This window comes from Brassica napus, chromosome A8 (genome assembly GCF_020379485.1).
Source record: "Brassica napus cultivar Da-Ae chromosome A8, Da-Ae, whole genome shotgun sequence".
Classification (NCBI taxonomy): Eukaryota; Viridiplantae; Streptophyta; class Magnoliopsida; order Brassicales; family Brassicaceae; genus Brassica; species Brassica napus.
The window spans coordinates 15,230,682-15,250,988 of NC_063441.1; the positions used below are offsets into that span (position 1 = coordinate 15,230,682).

At 41.8% G+C, this 20,307-nt stretch overlaps 2 protein-coding genes, 1 non-coding gene and 1 pseudogene across 4 annotated transcripts; 2 read left to right on the forward strand and 2 right to left on the reverse strand.

Moving 5' to 3' along the window:
* Nucleotides 1-181: 181 nt before the first annotated feature.
* On the reverse strand, nucleotides 182-8,669 carry LOC106361195 (cruciferin CRU1-like). 2 transcript variants are annotated; one of them, XM_048737718.1, is made up of 5 exons: nucleotides 8,313-8,669; nucleotides 8,145-8,214; nucleotides 2,552-2,807; nucleotides 2,000-2,449; nucleotides 182-770 (listed from the first exon to the last, which is right to left on the reverse strand). In XM_048737718.1, the coding sequence occupies exons 1-5, from the start codon at nucleotides 8,614-8,616 to the stop codon at nucleotides 369-371; spliced, it is 1,482 nt and encodes a 493-aa protein (XP_048593675.1). In that variant the 5' UTR covers nucleotides 8,617-8,669; the 3' UTR covers nucleotides 182-368. The 2 variants fall into 2 exon arrangements, with proteins under 2 accessions (XP_048593675.1, XP_048593676.1); XM_048737719.1 differs by having other exon boundaries at nucleotides 2,552-2,804; nucleotides 8,313-8,652.
* Nucleotides 8,670-9,933: 1,264 nt separating this feature from the next.
* On the forward strand, nucleotides 9,934-11,411 carry LOC106359828 (annotated as a pseudogene).
* A 280-nt stretch (nucleotides 11,412-11,691) lies between these two features.
* On the reverse strand, nucleotides 11,692-13,348 carry LOC106414427 (dnaJ homolog subfamily B member 13-like). Its single transcript, XM_013855087.3, has 3 exons — nucleotides 13,277-13,348; nucleotides 12,507-12,943; nucleotides 11,692-12,340 (listed from the first exon to the last, which is right to left on the reverse strand). Exons 2-3 carry the CDS (start codon nucleotides 12,692-12,694, stop codon nucleotides 11,905-11,907), a joined length of 624 nt encoding a protein of 207 aa, XP_013710541.2. The 5' UTR covers nucleotides 12,695-12,943; nucleotides 13,277-13,348; the 3' UTR covers nucleotides 11,692-11,904.
* A 4,667-nt stretch (nucleotides 13,349-18,015) lies between these two features.
* Nucleotides 18,016-18,122, forward strand: LOC125577532. Its single transcript, XR_007315939.1, has one exon. It is a non-coding gene; the product is annotated as a small nucleolar RNA R71 (small nucleolar RNA).
* The last annotated feature ends 2,185 nt before the right edge of the window (nucleotides 18,123-20,307 follow it).

The window sequence follows — 20,307 nt, forward strand, 5'->3', positions numbered from 1 at the left end:
ATTTAAGAGACATCTCTAAAAGCTAAGAACACAACCTAAGAGTTTCTAAAACCTAAGAACCCAACCTAAGAGACCTGCAATCTCAGTAATAATCTAATGCAAATATGGTTAGAGCAGGAGAAAAATAATCACAATGAAAAGACGATAGGAATCTACACAAGACATCACCAGAGAATGTATCTCGAAACTCCCCTTTTATTTATGAGAAGAAAGGGTTACATACAAGTGACGTCCGGTGTGTTCATTAGACGCATATTTTACACATACATTAAAACCTTAAGTGGGCATGATTACAATCTGACCATTACAATAGTAACCATGTCACTACTTTATTATTTTACTAAAACAAAAACGTTTTAACTTTTAACTTAAGCCTCGACTATCTGATCGATCAACTGTTGTTGCCCACTGCGCGCATGAGTCAAGGTGGTCTCGAGCGTGTTGAATTTGATCCTTCTAGCTTCCTCGAGAGATATCTGGTAAGCATTGGTTAGTACCTCTAGTGGCAATGCCCTCAGAGCTGATGTTCGACCAGCCAAAGTGCTGATCATCGCGTTAGCGTTTGTCTTGAAAGAAATCCATTCGAAATTGTTTTGAGACTGGACAACGTATGCGAATCCTTGTGGGATAACCACGAGCTGTCCCTTTTGAACCTGTTGGTCCAACACGTTCTGTCCGTTGTCGTTCACCACTTGGATCCTTGCTTGTCCTCTAGTGCAGTACAAGATCTCGTTCGCGTTCATGTTGTATTTCGGAAGCACCATTGCATTCTGAAATTGTGATCATGCCTTTCATTGTTATGAAATATACTCCCTCCGTTTCAATATAGATGATGTTTTAGGTGATTGTTTTTGTTTCATAATAGATGATGTTTTCACATATCTAGGTAACTTTAATTTTAACAAAAATTGTGTAGCCAATTGTGTTTTTATAATTTTTGTTTATAATTAAATAAAATAATTTTAAATTATATTTTAATGATTTTTTGTTTAGAAAAGATAATTTCTTAATATGTGTGCAAAGAGCCAAAACTTCATCTATTATGAAAGAGAGAGAGTATATAAATAGCTAACTTCCAGTTTTCTGTATGCTTTTTTCTAAATAAAAATTGTGATATGAATATGAACTGGATAGCAAATATTATATAAGTTGACATATGATCTGTATATCTATTTTACGTAGTACTAGCTACTTTGCCCGCACATGCGGGCATGAACTTTTTATGAATACTTATTAGTTTATGTTTTATTAATTTAAAATCAACATAATAAGTTATTATTTATGGTTTTAAATAGTTAAATCAAACATCAAAGTATTTATATATATCAAATATTTTTTTATCAAAATATATACTTACTATTGTGTTAAATTTTTTTTTAAAACACTCATATCTTAGAAATAGTTTAGAAAATATCTTTATATAATTTTTTTGCTTGACTAATATTTAATTATCAATTTTTATATCTTAACTTTTATAATAAAATATTCTTTTCAGATAGCAACACAATATATATAAGAATAATCTTATTTTTTATAATTATATTATATTATTTTATAATCAATTATTTAATGTAACATATAACATATAAACTTTATACTATTAAAATAAAATTCATTTTTAATTATATATAAAATTCAGTAAAGATATTGTTTAAAATTCGTTTTTAATATAACATAGAAATTTAATATTATTAACATTCGTTTTTAATTATATACAAGATTCATTAAGGATAATTTTAAATTAATATATTAATGATTCAGCTAATAACAAATAATAAATCAGTAATTTAGTTAAACCCAATAAAAACATGACAAGTAAGCAAAATTACCTAAAATCATGGAGAACATGACAAATAAGCAAAATCACTTCATAAATAATAGTATAGATATATATACATTAAATGCATTATAATTTAATCTTTTGAATAATTTCTAATATTATATTAATAAAATTCTTAATATATGGGGTATTATCTATATTTATATATAATGTACTTACACCCTGGATAATGCCACGGGTGGCACTGAGTCTGACAAACTGCAAGATGGGCAAGGTCAAGCTGTTAACGCTGGTCACACGACCGAGGTTGGGCTTGTACACGTCAGCACGAGCTGGGTCGTCAATGTTCTCGTGTGTCCTCATGCTGCAGATAGTCTCCTCCAAGCCGTTGTCTTGTGGGCTTTGTGGTGGGCCACGTGGGTGTCTCCACTTCTCGCTCTCGTAGGACTGTCTTAGAGGTGGCCTAGCAACCTGGAAAGGTCCCCTAACACGAACAATGTTTCCTCTGTTGTCTTGTTTGTTCTGAAGCTCCTCAGCCAACCTAACGTCGATCTTCAGTGCTTGAGCTAGGACCTGAGGGTCGAACCCGTTCAACATGTTCTGTTGCGGTTGTTGTTGCTGAGGACCACCAAAACCGCCTTGTGGATTGCTTCCGGCCAAACGGAATACCTATGGCATAGAATCACAAGTGCAAAGACATGTATGTACGTATATTAGGTAAAATGATATGGTAGATATTACAATAGTGAATGATTGTGAATATATATGTACTCTTGGGTTGCGGTCAAGTTGGTTTTGGTAGTTGGCAATGTCGAGAAGGGAGATGATAACAAGTGGCTGGTCTCCGGTGTTGTAGATCCAATGGGCAGAGCCTGGAGTGATGGCAATGACGTCTCCATGTCGGACATGTTCCACCTTCTGGTGCATGTCACGGAACCCTTGCTGTCCTTGCTGCTGCTGTTGCCCTTGCTGTCCCTGTTGCCCTTCCTGTCCCTGTTGCCCTTGCTGTCCCTGTCCTTGTTGTTGTTGTAACACCCCAAAACTCAAGCCCAAAAAGTTTTTGTGTTTTAAAAGGGAATGCCCGTTCTGCAGCCCATTAGGATTAAAACCCTAGGGTTTCCTTGCCTTTTCCTATAAATACAAGCCTCTACCTCCCTTGTCTCTCATCAGAAATTCCAGAGCGAAGCTCTGCAGAAAAATCCCGGAGACAGGAAGCCCTAGCCGTCGACGATCTCTCTCTCTCTCCCCGCGCTGCCTCTCCCTCTTTTCTATCTCCTCACCGCATCTCTCTCCCCTCTCTCTCTCTCCTCGCCGTGAGCAGCCGCGAGTGGTGGTGGTGGCCGCTTGGTGTTGTAGATCTCAGATCCCGTTTCTCTCACCTCTTATTTTTAGATCCAGATCCAGATCTAGGCTAAGGTGAGGTGTTCTATTCCAGATCTTGTTCATGATCTTGTATACTGTTGAATGAGGAATTAGGATGGTTTAGATCTTGATTGATGTTAGGTTGATAGATCATACTGCATAAGAACGCTCGCACTGATTAAGGACAGTAAACGGTTTGTTGTGTTACTTGAATGATGAATGTTTGGTTGGTCGATGATCTATTCTTGATTGTGGTTGAAAGCTAGGATGCTTAGAAAGAATTAAAAGTAGGTTAATAGTAAACGTTAACCGGTTGATTAGATGAATGGTAGGACATCCGTGAGATGGTTGTTTACTGAATTGTGTGTGACACCGAGAACGGGTGGCGTCTAGAAATGAAAGTAAAGAAAGAGTCTAAAGGATAAGGAAAAGGAAATGATAAGAAAAAGGAAAGAAAATGATTGATTAGAAAGTACCCGGAAAGGGTGGAATAAATGACCCAAGAAGGGTGGAATAAATGACCCAAGAAGGGTGGAATAAAGTACCCGGGGAAGGGTGGAAAGAAATGAAACGCGGCGGCCGTAGCGTTCAAAAACGGCGGAGATGCGGGGCCATAGCATCCGATAAAAATGGCAGGGTAAGAATAGAGGCGCCGGTAAGATTGAGTCACGCCGAGTCTTGGCGGGAAGGGGTCGTAATACACTGCAAAGGCGGTCCGAACCCGAGGAACTGGGCGGCGGGCCTACCAGGGCAGGCGACTTCACAGGAAGCAGCAAGAAAAGGGGAGGAATGGTCCGCTTGAGCTGTGTAGGTCCTAAAGTCCTAGGATGATGGGAGGTCTTAAATAATAAACCGTATTCTATGATTGAGTGATGACTGAGTTCATTACAGTGCTTGATTGTGAAATGAAACTTATTAACTAGCTGATAGGTTGCATCGACTGAGTGTAGTGACTAGACGGTTCTCGTTTCGCATTGAGCCGTATAGAGGCTCATGGGGGAGACTGGTCTAGAATCGCCTCACTGAGTATTAGTACTCACCCCTCTTTTCCCTCTCCCTTTTTGCAGAACTATTACGTGGAAATGTCAACGGTAAGGAAGGAAATGCAACTGAAACTCATGGGACCAGAAACGGGACACACGGAGATGTCGGGAAACAGACATGTGTGTCCTAAACCCCGTGCCCTGGAACCCCGGTCGGAAATGGGAAGGGGCGGGTGTTTCAATTGGTATCAGAGCCAGGTTAAGGTCCCTTAATACTAACTTAAGGGATCAGCGTTTCCGCCATTGTTCATTTTTCCTTTATGGTTCAGTTGGACCCGTTGTAGTCAGTGTTGAAAGAGAATTCGAACAGCTCAGAGTCTTCGTCCGAGATCAGAACAACAAAAATTCCTCGAACCGTGGTGTGGAAGAGTTTTAGAGGCCCAGGAAGGGATTAACAAGGAATTCTAGGACAAGTGCACAGAGGGGTCAGTTGCCTAGCACGACATGCTAAGGAGGAACGGAAGATCGGACATACTAGCTTGAGATGATACGTCTAGCCGACATCACCACCCACGCCGGCACGGGAAGGTTAGGGGACGAGGATCAGACACAAGGTCGAGGTGTGCGCCGCTTCACGGAAGAGACATCTCTACAGGAAATAGCGATGCATCGCTCTGACATTACAGTCAAGCTCGTTTCCTATATATAAAAAAAAATGGAAAAAGGCGCCAAGTACTGAGCAAGGGAGAAATGCTAGTGTGGACTCTTCCAACATCAGCAAGGTCAAAACTGAAGGCGGCATGGAGGCTGGGAAAAAGGAGCGGGCACGACATGGAGTAGCACTCCGATTTGGGAAGATGACCCTAGAGTAATTGGCTAAGCAGATGAAAACTATAAGGGAAAACAAAGGGTCTCAACTCTAATGTCAAGGATTCAAGTCCTTAAGGATAGGCATGGTGAGAGCTTTATTAGTAATAAACTACACAATGACTAAGGATGAAGTAGCTAGAGGAAGGAGCTTCTCGAAGTCGCAACGAGGAGGACCAACTCCGGTTTACAGGGAGTAAACTAAGTATCATCTTACGGTAAAATGGTTGATGGTAATAAGGATCATTGTGGGGTAAGAAGGATCGTCTTGGGGTAAAAAGGATGATGGAGTATCACCATGTAACAAAAAAGTTAATGCTAACAAGGACTAGGAGGGAATGAAGTTCGTGGAGCAGCCGAACGTCCACATCCGGAGACAACCGTGAGTCGTCAAGTGCGGATGCCCCAGTTCCAGAGATCAGCAGAGTGTAGGCGGATGTACCAAGGCCATGTGATCTTCCAGTTCACGCCTGAAGTCAAAATGACGCTGCCCAAGATGGGCTGTTGGCACCCAAGGAAGTCAGGATTGATCGGGAAGGTCTTGGACCGTTTAGGATGGAAGACAGTGTGCCAACGAGGAAACGTGCATGTCCGAGGAAGATTCCTAGTATTGAAGCAGACCGCCTAAGGAGCGTAACCGGGGTATGTCGGTGTGAAAAACTGATGCAGGCTAATCAAGGAACACACTCAGTTTGGGAGTACATCGAGGAATTCTTGGAGACAACCAAAAGATGCAAGCCAAAGTCAGCGGAGGATTGGTGCCGAGGGATTAAGGCAGGGCTCCGCGAGGAAATTCAGGGCAAGCTGCTTGGTGTGTTGGAACCATGGGAATTCGTTCTGATGAACTAGATAGCCGGTCAGGCAGTGGAGGCAGAAAGGGCACTTACCATTAGGGTCGTCGCCATCTCGAGCTCTAAGGAAGAAGTGGAAGTGGAAGAGGATCTGCGGAAGAGATTGATTATGGATGAAAGAACCTCGGGAGAATGTACCGAGCCGTGCAAGTGTGAGATCCTTGTTCAGATAGTGCATAAGCCTCGCCTGGTCCAAAAGTACACTAAGGAGTTCTTAGACATGGCCGAGAAATGCAAGTCGAAGCCTGCGGAGGGGTAGTGCCGGGTTATAAGGCGAGACTCCGTAGGAACATTCGAGGAGAGCTGAATGGAGCCATGAAATCTATGGAATTTGCCTTAGTGGTGAGGATGATAGGGAAGGCGATGGCAGCAAAGGTGTGGTTGTTAAACATGTTATTTATGTCACAAGTGCTGAACCGAAAGAGGATCCATCGGAAGATTAACAATAGGGGGATTATCTGGAACCGTCAGCTAGAGGTGTCCGAGTGTTTGGTTATGATTCAAGGCAGAAACGCACTTCTTCACCTTGTAGAGACTAGATAAGATTTTGGAAACATCCCGTATGAGTAGGAATTATGTTCTTCCTTATTTATTTGGGAGATTTCGAAAGAAGATCCTTAAGAAAATATTGTGTGCCTCCCTTGAATGTGTTTGAACTCACCTCGGGTTTTGGGATGTTAGTGTTCAAAGCCTGAAGATTGGAATTCGGGGCGAATTCCGATTAACAGGGAGAGAATTGTAACACCCCAAAACTCAAGCCCAAAAAGTTTTTGTGTTTTAAAAGGGAAGGCCCGTTCTGCAGCCCATTAGGATTAAAACCCTAGGGTTTCCTTGCCTTTTCCTATAAATACAAGCCTCTACCTCCCTTGTCTCTCATCAGAAATTCCAGAGCGAAGCTCTGCAGAAAAATCCCGGAGACAGGAAGCCCTAGCCGTCGACGATCTCTCTCTCTCTCCCCGCGCTGCCTCTCCCTCTTTTCTATCTCCTCACCGCATCTCTCTCCCCTCTCTCTCTCTCCTCGCCGTGAGCAGCCGCGAGTGGTGGTGGTGGCCGCTTGGTGTTGTAGATCTCAGATCCCGTTTCTCTCACCTCTTATTTTTAGATCCAGATCCAGATCTAGGCTAAGGTGAGGTGTTCTATTCCAGATCTTGTTCATGATCTTGTATACTGTTGAATGAGGAATTAGGATGGTTTAGATCTTGATTGATGTTAGGTTGATAGATCATACTGCATAAGAACGCTCGCACTGATTAAGGACAGTAAACGGTTTGTTGTGTTACTTGAATGATGAATGTTTGGTTGGTCGATGATCTATTCTTGATTGTGGTTGAAAGCTAGGATGCTTAGAAAGAATTAAAAGTAGGTTAATAGTAAACGTTAACCGGTTGATTAGATGAATGGTAGGACATCCGTGAGATGGTTGTTTACTGAATTGTGTGTGACACCGAGAACGGGTGGCGTCTAGAAATGAAAGTAAAGAAAGAGTCTAAAGGATAAGGAAAAGGAAATGATAAGAAAAAGGAAAGAAAATGATTGATTAGAAAGTACCCGGAAAGGGTGGAATAAATGACCCAAGAAGGGTGGAATAAATGACCCAAGAAGGGTGGAATAAAGTACCCGGGGAAGGGTGGAAAGAAATGAAACGCGGCGGCCGTAGCGTTCAAAAACGGCGGAGATGCGGGGCCATAGCATCCGATAAAAATGGCAGGGTAAGAATAGAGGCGCCGGTAAGATTGAGTCACGCCGAGTCTTGGCGGGAAGGGGTCGTAATACACTGCAAAGGCGGTCCGAACCCGAGGAACTGGGCGGCGGGCCTACCAGGGCAGGCGACTTCACAGGAAGCAGCAAGAAAAGGGGAGGAATGGTCCGCTTGAGCTGTGTAGGTCCTAAAGTCCTAGGATGATGGGAGGTCTTAAATAATAAACCGTATTCTATGATTGAGTGATGACTGAGTTCATTACAGTGCTTGATTGTGAAATGAAACTTATTAACTAGCTGATAGGTTGCATCGACTGAGTGTAGTGACTAGACGGTTCTCGTTTCGCATTGAGCCGTATAGAAGCTCATGGGGGAGACTGGTCTAGAATCGCCTCACTGAGTATTAGTACTCACCCCTCTTTTCCCTCTCCCTTTTTGCAGAACTATTACGTGGAAATGTCAACGGTAAGGAAGGAAATGCAACTGAAACTCATGGGACCAGAAACGGGACACACGGAGATGTCGGGAAACAGACATGTGTGTCCTAAACCCCGTGCCCTGGAACCCCGGTCGGAAATGGGAAGGGGCGGGTGTTTCAGTTGTCCTTGCATAGGCTGCGAGTCCATGAAGGTCTCGGCACATCCAGGGATCACTCTTCCGCTAATACCCATTCCTATAAAATTTATAGATTGAGAGTATAAGGGGTCATTATAACGTGATATATATTAATTTGATAGGAAATGGTTATTGTGTGTGTAAATAGATATGGACCTTGAACGACGTAGGAAATTTTTGGGGAGCTAAAAAAGGTAGGAAGGTAAAGACCGCCTTGCTCGATTACAAGACGAGAGACAGAGACACCAGCACATCGGATTTGAGGGTGGTTGTGATCCCAGTATTCGATTTGACCAGCCTCACTCTTGATAGTTTCGGTGGCTTGGAGAACGTCTAAGTTATCGAGGTTACACTCGTTTCGCAGCTGAGGAGGAACCCCTAGAGACTGCCTCGCGAGACAGCCATTAAGGACGAGGAGAACCCCGAACATTGCGACGAGGAGATGATCAAGCTTAATCATTGTTGTGCGTGTTGTGAGAGATGGATGAAAAAAACAGGTGACTTGGTGGGAGTTTATATATTGTGGAGTGAGCATGAACGTTTGTGTTTGCATGAAGTCGTGTGTCTATGGTTTTTACACGTCACTCTGTGCTCAAGCAAGTGTACGTCTCATTACGTTCATGCGCCTAGCTCTATCACCCCATATGCCTAAACACGACAAATTTAAATGTATCTATCTCATTTTTTAGGTTCACGTTATCCGAAACTAGTTATATTAATTTCTCAGTTGTTATCATCTTAAATTTATTTAGCCATAATAACTGAATTTAAACGGGATGGGATAATCTACTTGGTTGACAATTAACACTAGAATCGGATTAAATATGTGGCGTTGTGATCGAAGAGTTTACAGGGTACAGCCAAAATCTGGTTTTAAAACTCAAATAAAAGAGTTTACAGGAAAACCTTCTTGCTCTCTATAATCGTATTCTTAGTACAAACTCTTTTTTTTTTTATACTAAGAATAAGATTATAGAGAGCAAGAAGGTGACACATGATAAGATGCGGCGACACTGGGAGGGTTTGATACTGTTTGTCTTTGCGACTTGACTCGACAACTGTTCCGTTGCATGTTTAGTCGCGGTGACATGTGTCCATGGCCTTGTCCAAACCATAAGCCCGGTTCAGTCATTCAATCAAGCTCATCCAAAAATGAATTGACCATTTTAACTGAACTCTTTACTAATATGTTTTTGTTATTCTATTATAACATGGAATTATTATATTAAAAGATTTGTAACCTAGCAATTTTGTTTACTTTAAGAAAATATTTATATTTTAAAAAATTCTGTTTACATTACACTAAATCTGTTTTGTAAAAAAAAAATACGTCAGACAATACAAACATAACATATATATGATTTTTATCCATTCCCATGCATATAATTATCATAAAATTTAAATTTCTTACTATAAAAATAATAAAGATCAATTATCAATGATACACTTCTGAAAACAATGTCTTCATCATCTGAATATATATAACTTTTTTTGGTTATATGTTATTTTTAGAGCATGTTTCCATATCGAGTTAGATATAGGACTTTTAGTCTATGAATAAGATGGACTTAAGTTAAAATAACGTGGGTCCAAAGCTCCTTCTCAACCGTCCTATATTCTCGAGTAGAAAGGTGAGCAGCAGCAGAGTTTAAACCCTAAACCCATTTCTGACGATCTTCTTCCCCTCTCTTCTCCGCGACATTGGGCAAAGCTATCATCATCCTATCAGGTACGCTTCTCGCCTAATTTTCTTCACGTTTTTTTGTGTAACAACATCAAAGTTCCGAAGGTGCCAGGTGGTGGTGCTGCTTCTGCGCTTCTTAAGGTTGGGATTATCGGTGGGCTCGGTCTCTACGCTGCCACACAGAGTCTCTACAATGTCGACGGAGGTCATCGAGCCATCATGTTCAACCGTTTAGTCGGTGTTAAAGATAAGGTTAGTCAGTGTTGGGTCTTTTTGAGCTTTCTAGTGGATGAAAGTTTCTCCCTTTTAATGTTCCCAACGTGATCTCATGTGTTAGGCTATCGGTTGTGTAATATTGTTGTTTAACTGTTCTCACTGAGCTTATGTAATAGTCTTATGTAATATACAATCACAAGTATGCAGTTAGTAAAGTTATATTTGTTACTATGCAGGTTTACCCTGAGGGTACACACCTTATGGTTCCTTGGTTCGAAAGGCCGGTCATCTATGACGTTCGTGCACGACCTTACCTTGTTGAGAGTACTTCCGGAAGCCGTGATCTCCAGATGGTAACTTTTGTCACCTTTTTTTCTTTGGATTGGAAAAATGTGAATTCTTTACTTTACTGATATGTTCTTGATTTTTGGAAATTTCAGGTGAAGATTGGGCTGAGGGTTCTCACGCGTCCCATGGCAGATCAGTTACCTGAGATCTACAGAACCCTTGGTGAGAACTACAGCGAGAAAGTTCTGCCTTCTATAATCCACGAGACTTTGAAAGCTGTTGTTGCTCAGTACAATGCAAAGCCAGCTTATCACTCAGAGAGAGAGAGGTAATGCATACAAGTGTCTTGTGTAAATATAGGCATATGTCTTTTTCCACATTCTTTATAAGTCAGTTATCGAATATGTTTTTTTATGGACTGCTCTCAGGTGGTCAGTAGGGAGATCAGAAAGATTCTGACTCAACGAGCAACAAACTTCAACATTCCGCTTGACGATGTGTCCATCACCACCCTGACATTTGGGAAAGAGTTCACGGCTGCCATTGAAGCAAAGAAGGTGGCTGCTCAAGAGGCTGCGAGGGCTAAGTTCATCGTTGAGAAGGCGGAATAAGACAAGAGAAGTGCAGTTATCTGCGCCCAGGTAAAGACAAAACTCTCTACACTCTCCAGTTTCCGAAGTTTTGAGACTCTGATATTGTTGTGTGACAAAACGTTCTCATACCTTTTTGTGTAGGGAGAATCCAAGAGTGCTCAGCTCATAGGTCAAGCAATCGCAAACAACCAAGCTTTCATAACGCTCAGGAAGATTGAGGCGGCAAGAGAGATTGCTCAAACCATAGCACACTCGGCCAACAAGGTGTACCTGAGCTCTGATGATCTTTTGCTTAACCTACAAGGGATGAATTTGGAAGTGGATCCAAAGAAGTAGAGAGGCTTCTTAAGTAAAACCCACACTTGGTTTGTGTAGTCTTTTCAATTCCTAGCATCCTTTGGAACATCAAATGAGACCTCTGAATTGTTATATACTTTTTAAGTTGTTCTTGGGATCTCATTATCCCAAAGGTTATACCCATCCAAAAAAAGGAAGAAGAAACTGTCTTTGCGTAATGAATCAATTGTAATAAACTTGTCGTTTGGGAGAGATTAAAAAAAGTATTGAGACTTGCATTTGGAGTTAAATGGCCACATCTAGCAAGGAAAAAGTATTAAGACTTGCATTTGGAGTGAAAATGTCATTTGCTCGTCTTCTTTGCAATCTCCCTGTTCGTTCAAAACGTGATACGTTGTTTTTTCCTGTTCCTTCTGAAGAAACCAAGGAGCTCCTTACTGGTTTGCATTTTATCATCGGTGTCGTTTGTGGCGGCTTCTTCCTCATGTTCCCCACGCCGTTACGGCATTGGTTCTGCCCTCACTGAACAATAGTCTCATTTCTTTAGACAGGATAATATAAAAGACATGTACCAAACCTTGAGCGAGTTACGTTAACCAACAAAAAATTCCTTACAAACCGTATATTACCAATCCAAACATCACAAGGCAGAAGCAAAGCTTTTGAATCATCACCCAAGAAGCTTCTTAAACCCAGCCTTCTGTTCTGCAGATAATCTCGCTGGGAACTTGATGTTGAACTTGAGGATCAAGTTCCCTTTCTTCGTCTGATCTTTCTGAAGTGGCATCCCCTCTTTAGGCACCACCTCTCCATACTCTGGATGGATCACGTTTGTGACTGGGATTGTACGCATCCGACCATCAAGAGTCGTTAGGTTTACTGTGTACCCTGTCAGTGCATCAGCTAATGAAACCTTCTGTGTGACAATCAGGTCGTTTCCCTCGCGTGTGAACACCGGATGGGGTTTCTCGTCGATGATGAAGACAAGATCCGCTGGAATCACTCCCGGATGCTCGTTGCCTTTCTCAGGGAATGTGATCTTTGTGCATTTCTTCCATCCTGGTTTCACTCCAATGGTTAGAATCTCTTCTGTTTGCATTACTTTGCTACATTTTAAAAAAAAAAGAGAGGTATTGTCAAGACTACAACTAGAGCCTGCTAAAATCAAACAGGTAACTAACTGATCAATGCCTTTCTTGCAAGACACAGAACGTTCATACCTTAAGTGGGACTACTAGTAGATAAAAATGGCGTGGGAGTGTGATTGCTTACCCGCTGACATCTACAATCTCTCTGGAGATCTTCATCTTCTTGGTGGTTCCTTTGTAAAGATCTTCAAGGCTACAAGGCAGCTTGTTCTCAATTGGAGCCACTTTCCTAGCTGCACCATGATGGTGATGATGCATAGATCCACCACCACCTCCTTCACCAAACGAACCATACATATCATCCCCAAACATGCGGCTAGAGAATCTCTGCCCTCCACTGGCACCAGCACCTCCTCCTCCTCCACCAAACGGGTTTGAAAACCCGAAAATCTCAGCGAATAAATCATCCGCGCTCCTGGGGTTGAATTTGAAAGGTGAAGGTCCATCTCCTGATGAGGAGAAGGAGGCTCCACCAGCAGCATTAGGAGGTGGCACATTCCCTTTGAGCCCTTCCTCACCGTATTGATCATACACCGCTCTCTTCTGAGGATCACTAAGAACCTAAACAACAACTCACAAACACGACGAATATCAGCACACATAAAGCCTGAATCAAAGGAAACTATATTACTATCCTCCTGAGAATCCTAAAGCTACAGGCATGCACTAGTTGCAATGTATAGAGATGCCTCAGAGGTTGTCACTAGTTGACATGTATAAAGCAACCATCTTTTTACTTTATACTATGATTCTAATGATTCAGGAACACGAAATCTGAGAAACCCACAAGCCAAAACATCAGCAACTCGTGAAAGTCGACGAATTGCATTCTCAAATCGGGATGAAAGCAATAAAGGAATCATCTTTTAGATTGAGTTACAGTGAGGAACATACATCGTAGGTTTCAGAGATCTACTTGAACTTGGACTCAGCGTCTTTTTTGTTGGTGGGGTTCTGATGTTAGGAGTTTTCAAGGGTCCTAAGACAAATGTTGTAGTATAGAAGATTGTCGAACCAGTTCTGAGGGATATCAAAGCACTGAGAATGCAAGTACTCACTTAATCTAAGTGCAACCAATGATTTAGATGGGTTTTAAACTACTACTAAACTAGAAAGCAATAACAGAATGATACTTTCTTGACTAAGGGAAAAGAGAACTCATGGGCATAGGGATTAGACCTTGGGTGGTCAAGTATCGAACTAAGGATGGCAAATGATCAATCAAACTATCAACCTTAAGCCTAGACACAATTCTAAGCAAGCTCTATGTCTAGATGAATGCTCATTTGCTAACATATCTCAAACATCAAATGTGTTTGGTTGAATAATATGAAAGCAATCATTACTAACAAGTCTATTAGCTATCTTAGCATCTTTAACAACAAATGTCTTTGGCAAAGTATACTAAAAGCCTAGGAGAGTTGTCTCAGGCATTTCATCAAACACCTTTTGGGTGGGAAATGTCTATTGATCAACTTTTGAGTGGCCAACTCAGAAGATGCATTATGAATACTCTACTAGCAAGGAACAAGAATGATCTACACTAAAACATCCTAGAACTAACCTAATCACCCTTAATCTCCCTAACCCATGAATTCAAAAGGTGATTACTCACTAATCTCCATGATTCCTCTTAAACCCATATTGGATTTCAGATTAATCATGTAGAGAAATAGATAAGAAATCAACAAGAACACAAGAACATAACAAATCAAAACCCAAGAGATGAACTTCTCAAGAGAGTTCTTGTGTATTTCTCAATAGATAAAAGATATAAGATAATCTGCCTCTGGTGGCTACAAAAGATGTTTAAAACATAGGTTTTTCCAAGTGCAAAACGTCCAAAATAAATTGCAAAAAGGTCCTTAAGAAATCATGATTTTCGGCAGCAAAATAACGCGGAGCGACTTGCAGGTGTCGCTCCGGGAAGTCGCTCCAGGGCCGATTTTTGGTGTCTCCGGGCGAGAGGTCGCGAGCGACTTTGGTGTGTCGCTCCAACGGGTCGCTCTGGATCGGGAGCGACCTTGGTAGGTCGCTCTGAGAGGTCGCTCCAGGGTCATCTAAGACTGTTCGGAGTAATGAGAACGCGAGCGACTTCATGGTGTCGCTTTAGGAAGGTCGCTCTGAGAAGTGGGACACAGCGACTTCGTGATGTCGCTCCGGGAGGTCGCTCCCATGCTCGGTTCGTCCAATGGTCACCTTTTCACCTCTTTTGAGCTCCAAATAACCTCATGTGGTACTCCAGTACCTAATAGAGACTGATGTATGCAAAATGCAACCTAAACATGTCTAAATCCTAATCTATATGATGAAAATGCTCATGGATGAATGGATAAAACAATGTAAATATGCAAGATATCAACTCCCCCAAACTTGTTCTTTTACTTGTCCACAAGTGAACTTTCTAGAACTCATAGGGAGAGAGGTTGAAGGAGGGAGCACATAGCCAAAAGAAACACAACTAGCACACTCTCTTATTACACTCTAGCTTCTCTAGGTCTATCTTAACTCTTTTTGTTCTTACACTCATCATCAAACATCCACACATTCAAATCAACCAACTCTCACATTCATTAAGCACAAAACATCAGGTGAATTCTTGCAAATGGTCAGTTGGTCCAAGTCATTTGGTTGGGTAAGGGAAGGCTTTTATTCAAGTGATTCAAGAGGTTCAAAACATATGATCTTTAAGGTGGTTTACTCTCAAAACAAGTAGCCTTGACATTGCACATAATATATCTAAGAAAGGGACCAACTCATGCATACAATGCTCAATCTCCATTGTTCTACCCTTTTCCCAAACATACAAATCACACAATCATTTTCCAATGTCAAACCCAACTCACATCTCTCACCAAAAGATCCTAAGAACTTTAACTCCTTCTCTTTGAAATTTACAAGGGATTTTTCACAACCTCAAAACATTTCTTAGCTCCTAACAACTTTGCTAGCCCCCTTTTTTCTTTTTTTTTTTCTTTTTTTTTTCTTTTCTCTTTTTTTTTTCGTTTTTCTTTTTCCTTTTTTTTTTTAGGCTGGGGGCCAAGACTTTTCAAAACTTGAGCTAGAGGCTTCTATACTGGTCCCAATAAAACAATTCACTTAAGCACAAAGAATCTATTCTTTTCCTTTTTCATTTCTCCCAAATCATAATCACAACACTCACCCCCACCTATAGCTAGACAATAGAGTGCCCAATCTAGCAAGAATGAAGATCAAGCATTGTCGTTCCCGATACTCTCAACATTATGCACATGTAAGACTTTGGGAGTGGGAGTGGTCTACCACTAGAGTTTGTCAAAAAAGATTGGTATAAAAGATGTGACAACTCAAGTGTGTATAGCCATGACTCAGTACACAAGGGACCATGAGCAAGAAGCATTAAGTTCGTTCAGTTCAAATAAGGTCGTAGTTGGCTTCAAAGACTGAGTTTCAGCAATCAACAAGTTTCAGGAAGAGTTTTCAAGGCTCGAAACATACAAGTCTTTTTGAGAGGTGCAAAAGCTACTCAGGTGCAACGTAGTGTTCTTTACAAGGCATTCAAAATCATTGCTCCCAATGCAAGTGAATGCAACCTATATGCTCTAGACTCTCCTAAAAATGCAAATGATGCAAACTAAATGATTGATTTTTTTTTTTTATCTATGCAAATAGGTATGCCATGCATGACTCAATGAAACAACATCAAAGCAAACATGATCAAATACTTGGTACCTCCCCCAAACTTGAGTTACACAGTCTCTGTGTTGTCAAGTAGAGAGAGAGATACCGAAAAGAAGACTAATATGCAAAAATAAAATGGTATATACAGGGGAGTGTGGTGGGTTACCTTCTATGGGGAATGAGTAGAGGGAGATGCTCCCTCCTCGTCGTCCTCAGGTGGTAACTCTTCAAGGTGCTCATCAGCAGGAGTGGCCATCTCTTCAATGTAGAAGGCTTGCCCGAACACAGTTGGTTTCCTCATTTTCCCTTTGATGTCAAAGTGGAGGATGTTCTCTTTACCCAAATGGAGATCAATCGTGCCTTCCTTCACATTAACAATAGCTCCTGCTGTAGCTAAGAATGGCCTTCCTAGAATCAATGGGTCTTGAGCCTCCTCACCCATCTCAAGCACCACAAAATCTGTAGGTATCTCATACCTTCCAATCTTCACAGGGAGGTCCTCTAAGATGCCCACAGGATACTTCACTGAACGATCAGCTAACACCAGAGAGAGTCTACACTTCTTGTACTGAGTGAATCCAAGCTTCTTTGCAACAGACAAAGGCATCAAGCTGACACTAGCTCCCAAATCGCAGAGACTTTTCTCAAATACCATAGGTCCAAGAGCACAAGGTAGTGTGAAGCTTCCTGGATCCTCTAACTTCTCTGGAATATCAAGCCTCTGGATGATGGCACTGCACTCATGGGTAAGAATCATCATGCCTTCTATCTCCTTCTTCTTTGCAGCTACAACATCTTTCAGGAACTTGTTGTATTGAGGAATCAACATGAAAGCATCGATGATGGGCATTGCAACCTGAGCTTCACTCATTTGCTTCTCAAACAGAGCTTTGTACTTCTCTAGCAGCTGCTTCTTGAATCTACCAGGAAATGGAAGTTTGGGTTCATAGGGAGGAGGAACAAAAGAACTTTCACTTGCTGGAGTAACAACTTCGCCATCCTTTACTGTCTTCTTCTCTTCTCCAACCTTTCCTTTACCTTTGGCTTCCACTATCTTCTCCAAGATCTCGTCATTGATCTTCTCATCAACAATCACCACTTCATCATCTATGTTGATGGCCACCTCCTCACCTAGTTTCTCAGCATCCTTGGTGAGGGTTCTAGGAGGTAACTGCTTACCACTCCTAAGGGTGATAGCTTTGGCCTCCTTGGGATTTTGGTCAGACTTTCCAGGTAGAGATCCTTGCTGGCGATTCTGGTGAGTGTTCATGGAAGCAAACTGATTCTCTAAATTCCTGACTGTAGAAGCAAGGTGTGAGAATTTGTTGTTGAGCTCATTGTAGCTCCCATCAATCTTGGTATGAAGGTTCTTCAACTCATAACCAACATGCTTCTCACTTCTAGTCTGAGACTCCAAGATTTGTTTCAGTAAGGTATCAGTGCTGCTCTCTTGAGGAGCAGAGGAACCAGACGAGGGGTTTTGCTGAGGCTGATAGCTGCCTTGCTGGTTGTTTCTTGGCGGATAGCCACTCTGTTGGTTGTTTGGATAGGATTTCTGTTGGTAGTTGTTGTACTGAAAGTTGGGCTCCTTTTTGTACCAGCTACCATTGTTGTTGATGAAACACAACTCCTCTTGACCTTCCAAACCCTCAACCTCATTGACAGCAAGTGGATCTTCCTGCTTGGAGTTACCAACAAACTTCAGCTGCTCTTGGGTTGCTTTTTCAGCAATGAGTAGGTCGATCTTGTCTTCCAAAGCTTTGATCTCTTTCCTCGTCTGCTTATCATCTGTTCTACTGCCTCTGTCGTGGTCTCCACTGTAGACTGCATCACTCTTTACCATGTTGTCAACCAGCTCTTCTGCATCCTCCTCAGTTCTCCCCAAGAAGAACCCATTGCTAGCTGTATCCAGTCTGGCTCTGTACTTAGGAAGAGCACCACGGTAGAATGTGCTCAGCAAGCTCTCCTTAGAAAAGCCATGGTGTGGGCATTGAGCTTGGTAGCCCTTGAATCTCTCCCAGGCTTCACTGAAGCCTTCCAAGTTCTTCTGTTGAAAGCTGGAAATCTCGTTTCTCAGCTTAGCAGTTCTGGAAGTAGAGAAGAACTTCTCCAAGAATGCTTTCTTGCAGTCATCCCAAGTGGTGATGGAGTCGCTGGGTAGAGACTTCTCCCACTGACGTGCCTTATCCCCCAAAGAGAAAGGGAATAGCTTGAGCTTTAAGGCATCTTCGGACACACCATTGGTTTTTGACAACCCGCAGTAGCTGTCGAACCTGTCCAAGTGATCAAATGGATCCTCTAGAGCCAAGCCATGATACTTGTTGTTCTCGATCACGTTGAGGAGTCCTGATTTGATCTCAAAGTTGTTGGCTGCCACAGCGGGTGCTCGGATTCCCAATCTATGACCATGAATGTTGGGGCGGTCATAAGTGCCAATGGGTCGAGCTGCTCGCTGTTGGTTTGGTGGAACGTTGTTAGCTCCATTGGCGGCAGCATCATCCTGAGGTATGTCTCCCATATCAGTATCCAATCTCTGCAAGTGAGCCTGTTGCTCTTCTTCTCTTCTCTTTCTAGCACACTCTCTCTCTAAAGCTCTAATGTCTGCAGCTCTTGGAACTAGGTTTGATGGACCCCTGCTCCTCAAGTTCATACACCTGTAGAGTAAAGGGAGGTGAAGAAAGAGAATCAGTAACAAAAGAAAATAAAAATGACTTAGTCTCAAGCAAGTGACTAAATCTCAATGTTTAAATCTACTCAGAATTTGGCAACGGCGCCAATTTGATGTTAGGAGTTTTCAAGGCTCCTAAGACAAATGTTGTAGTATAGAAGATTGTCGAACCAGTTCTGAGGGATATCAAAGCACTGAGAATGCAAGTACTCACTTAATCTAAGTGCAACCAATGATTTAGATGGGTTTTAAACTACTACTAAACTAGAAAGCAATAACAGAATGATACTTTCTTGACTAAGGGAAAAGAGAACTCATGGGCATAGGGATTAGACCTTGGGTGATCAAGTATCGAACTAAGGATGGCAAATGATCAATCAAACTATCAACCTTAAGCCTAGACACAATTCTAAGCAAGCTCTATGTCTAGATGAATGCTCATTTGCTAACATATCTCAAACATCAAATGTCTTTGGTTGAATAATATGAAAGCAATCATTACTAACAAGTCTATTAGCTATCTTAGCATCTTTAACAACAAATGTCTTTGGCAAAGTATACTAAAAGCCTAGGAGAGTTGTCTCAGGCATTTCATCAAACACCTTTTGGGTGGGAAATGCCTATTGATCAACTTTTGAGTGGCCAACTCAGAAGATGCATTATGAATACTCTACTAGCAAGGAACAAGAATGATCTACACTAAAACATCCTAGAACTAACCTAATCACCCTTAATCTCCCTAACCCATGAATTCAAAAGGTGATTACTCACTAATCTCCATGATTCCTCTTAAACCCATATTGGATTTCAGATTAATCATGTAGAGAAATAGATAAGAAATCAACAAGAACACAAGAACATAACAATCAAAACCCAAGAGATGAACTTCTCAAGAGAGTTCTTGTGTATTTCTCAATAGATAAAAGATATAAGATAATCTGCCTCTGGTGGCTACAAAAGATGTTTAAAACATAGGTTTTTCCAAGTGCAAAACGTCCAAAATAAATTGCAAAAAGGTCCTTAAGAAATCATGATTTTCGGCAGCAAAATAACGCGGAGCGACTTGCAGGTGTCGCTCCGGGAAGTCGCTCCAGGGCCGATTTTTGGTGTCTCCGGGCGAGAGGTCGCGAGCGACTTTGGTGTGTCGCTCCAACGGGTCGCTCTGGATCGGGAGCGACCTTGGTAGGTCGCTCTGAGAGGTCGCTCCAGGGTCATCTAAGACTGTTCGGAGTAATGAGAACGCGAGCGACTTCATGGTGTCGCTTTAGGAAGGTCGCTCTGAGAAGTGGGACACAGCGACTTCGTGATGTCGCTCCGGGAGGTCGCTCCCATGCTCGGTTCGTCCAATGGTCACCTTTTCACCTCTTTTGAGCTCCAAATAACCTCATGTGGTACTCCAGTACCTAATAGAGACTGATGTATGCAAAATGCAACCTAAACATGTCTAAATCCTAATCTATATGATGAAAATGCTCATGGATGAATGGATAAAACAATGTAAATATGCAAGATATCAGGTTCTTGTCGGGATGCCATTTCATGGCGAGTTTTCTGTAAGCTTTCTTAAGATCATCGTCGTTGGCGCTTCTATCAACCT

Bases quoted from the DNA above. Each gene is read 5' to 3' on its own strand.
- LOC106361195 (XM_048737718.1), bottom strand. From the start codon at position 8,616: ATGATTAAGCTTGATCATCTCCTCGTCGCAATGTTCGGGGTTCTCCTC. The intron at 2,808-8,144 runs ACAACTGAAACA...TGGGGTGTTACA, and splicing joins GACTCGCAGCCTATGCAAGG to ACAACAACAAGGACAGGGAC. The intron at 771-1,999 runs GTAAGTACATTA...TCACAATTTCAG, and splicing joins CCCGTGGCATTATCCAGGGT to AATGCAATGGTGCTTCCGAA.
- LOC106414427 (XM_013855087.3), bottom strand. From the start codon at position 12,694: ATGTTTGGGGATGATATGTATGGTTCGTTTGGTGAAGGAGGTGGTGGT. The intron at 12,341-12,506 runs GTAAGCAATCAC...TTTAAAATGTAG, and splicing joins GAGATTGTAGATGTCAGCGG to CAAAGTAATGCAAACAGAAG.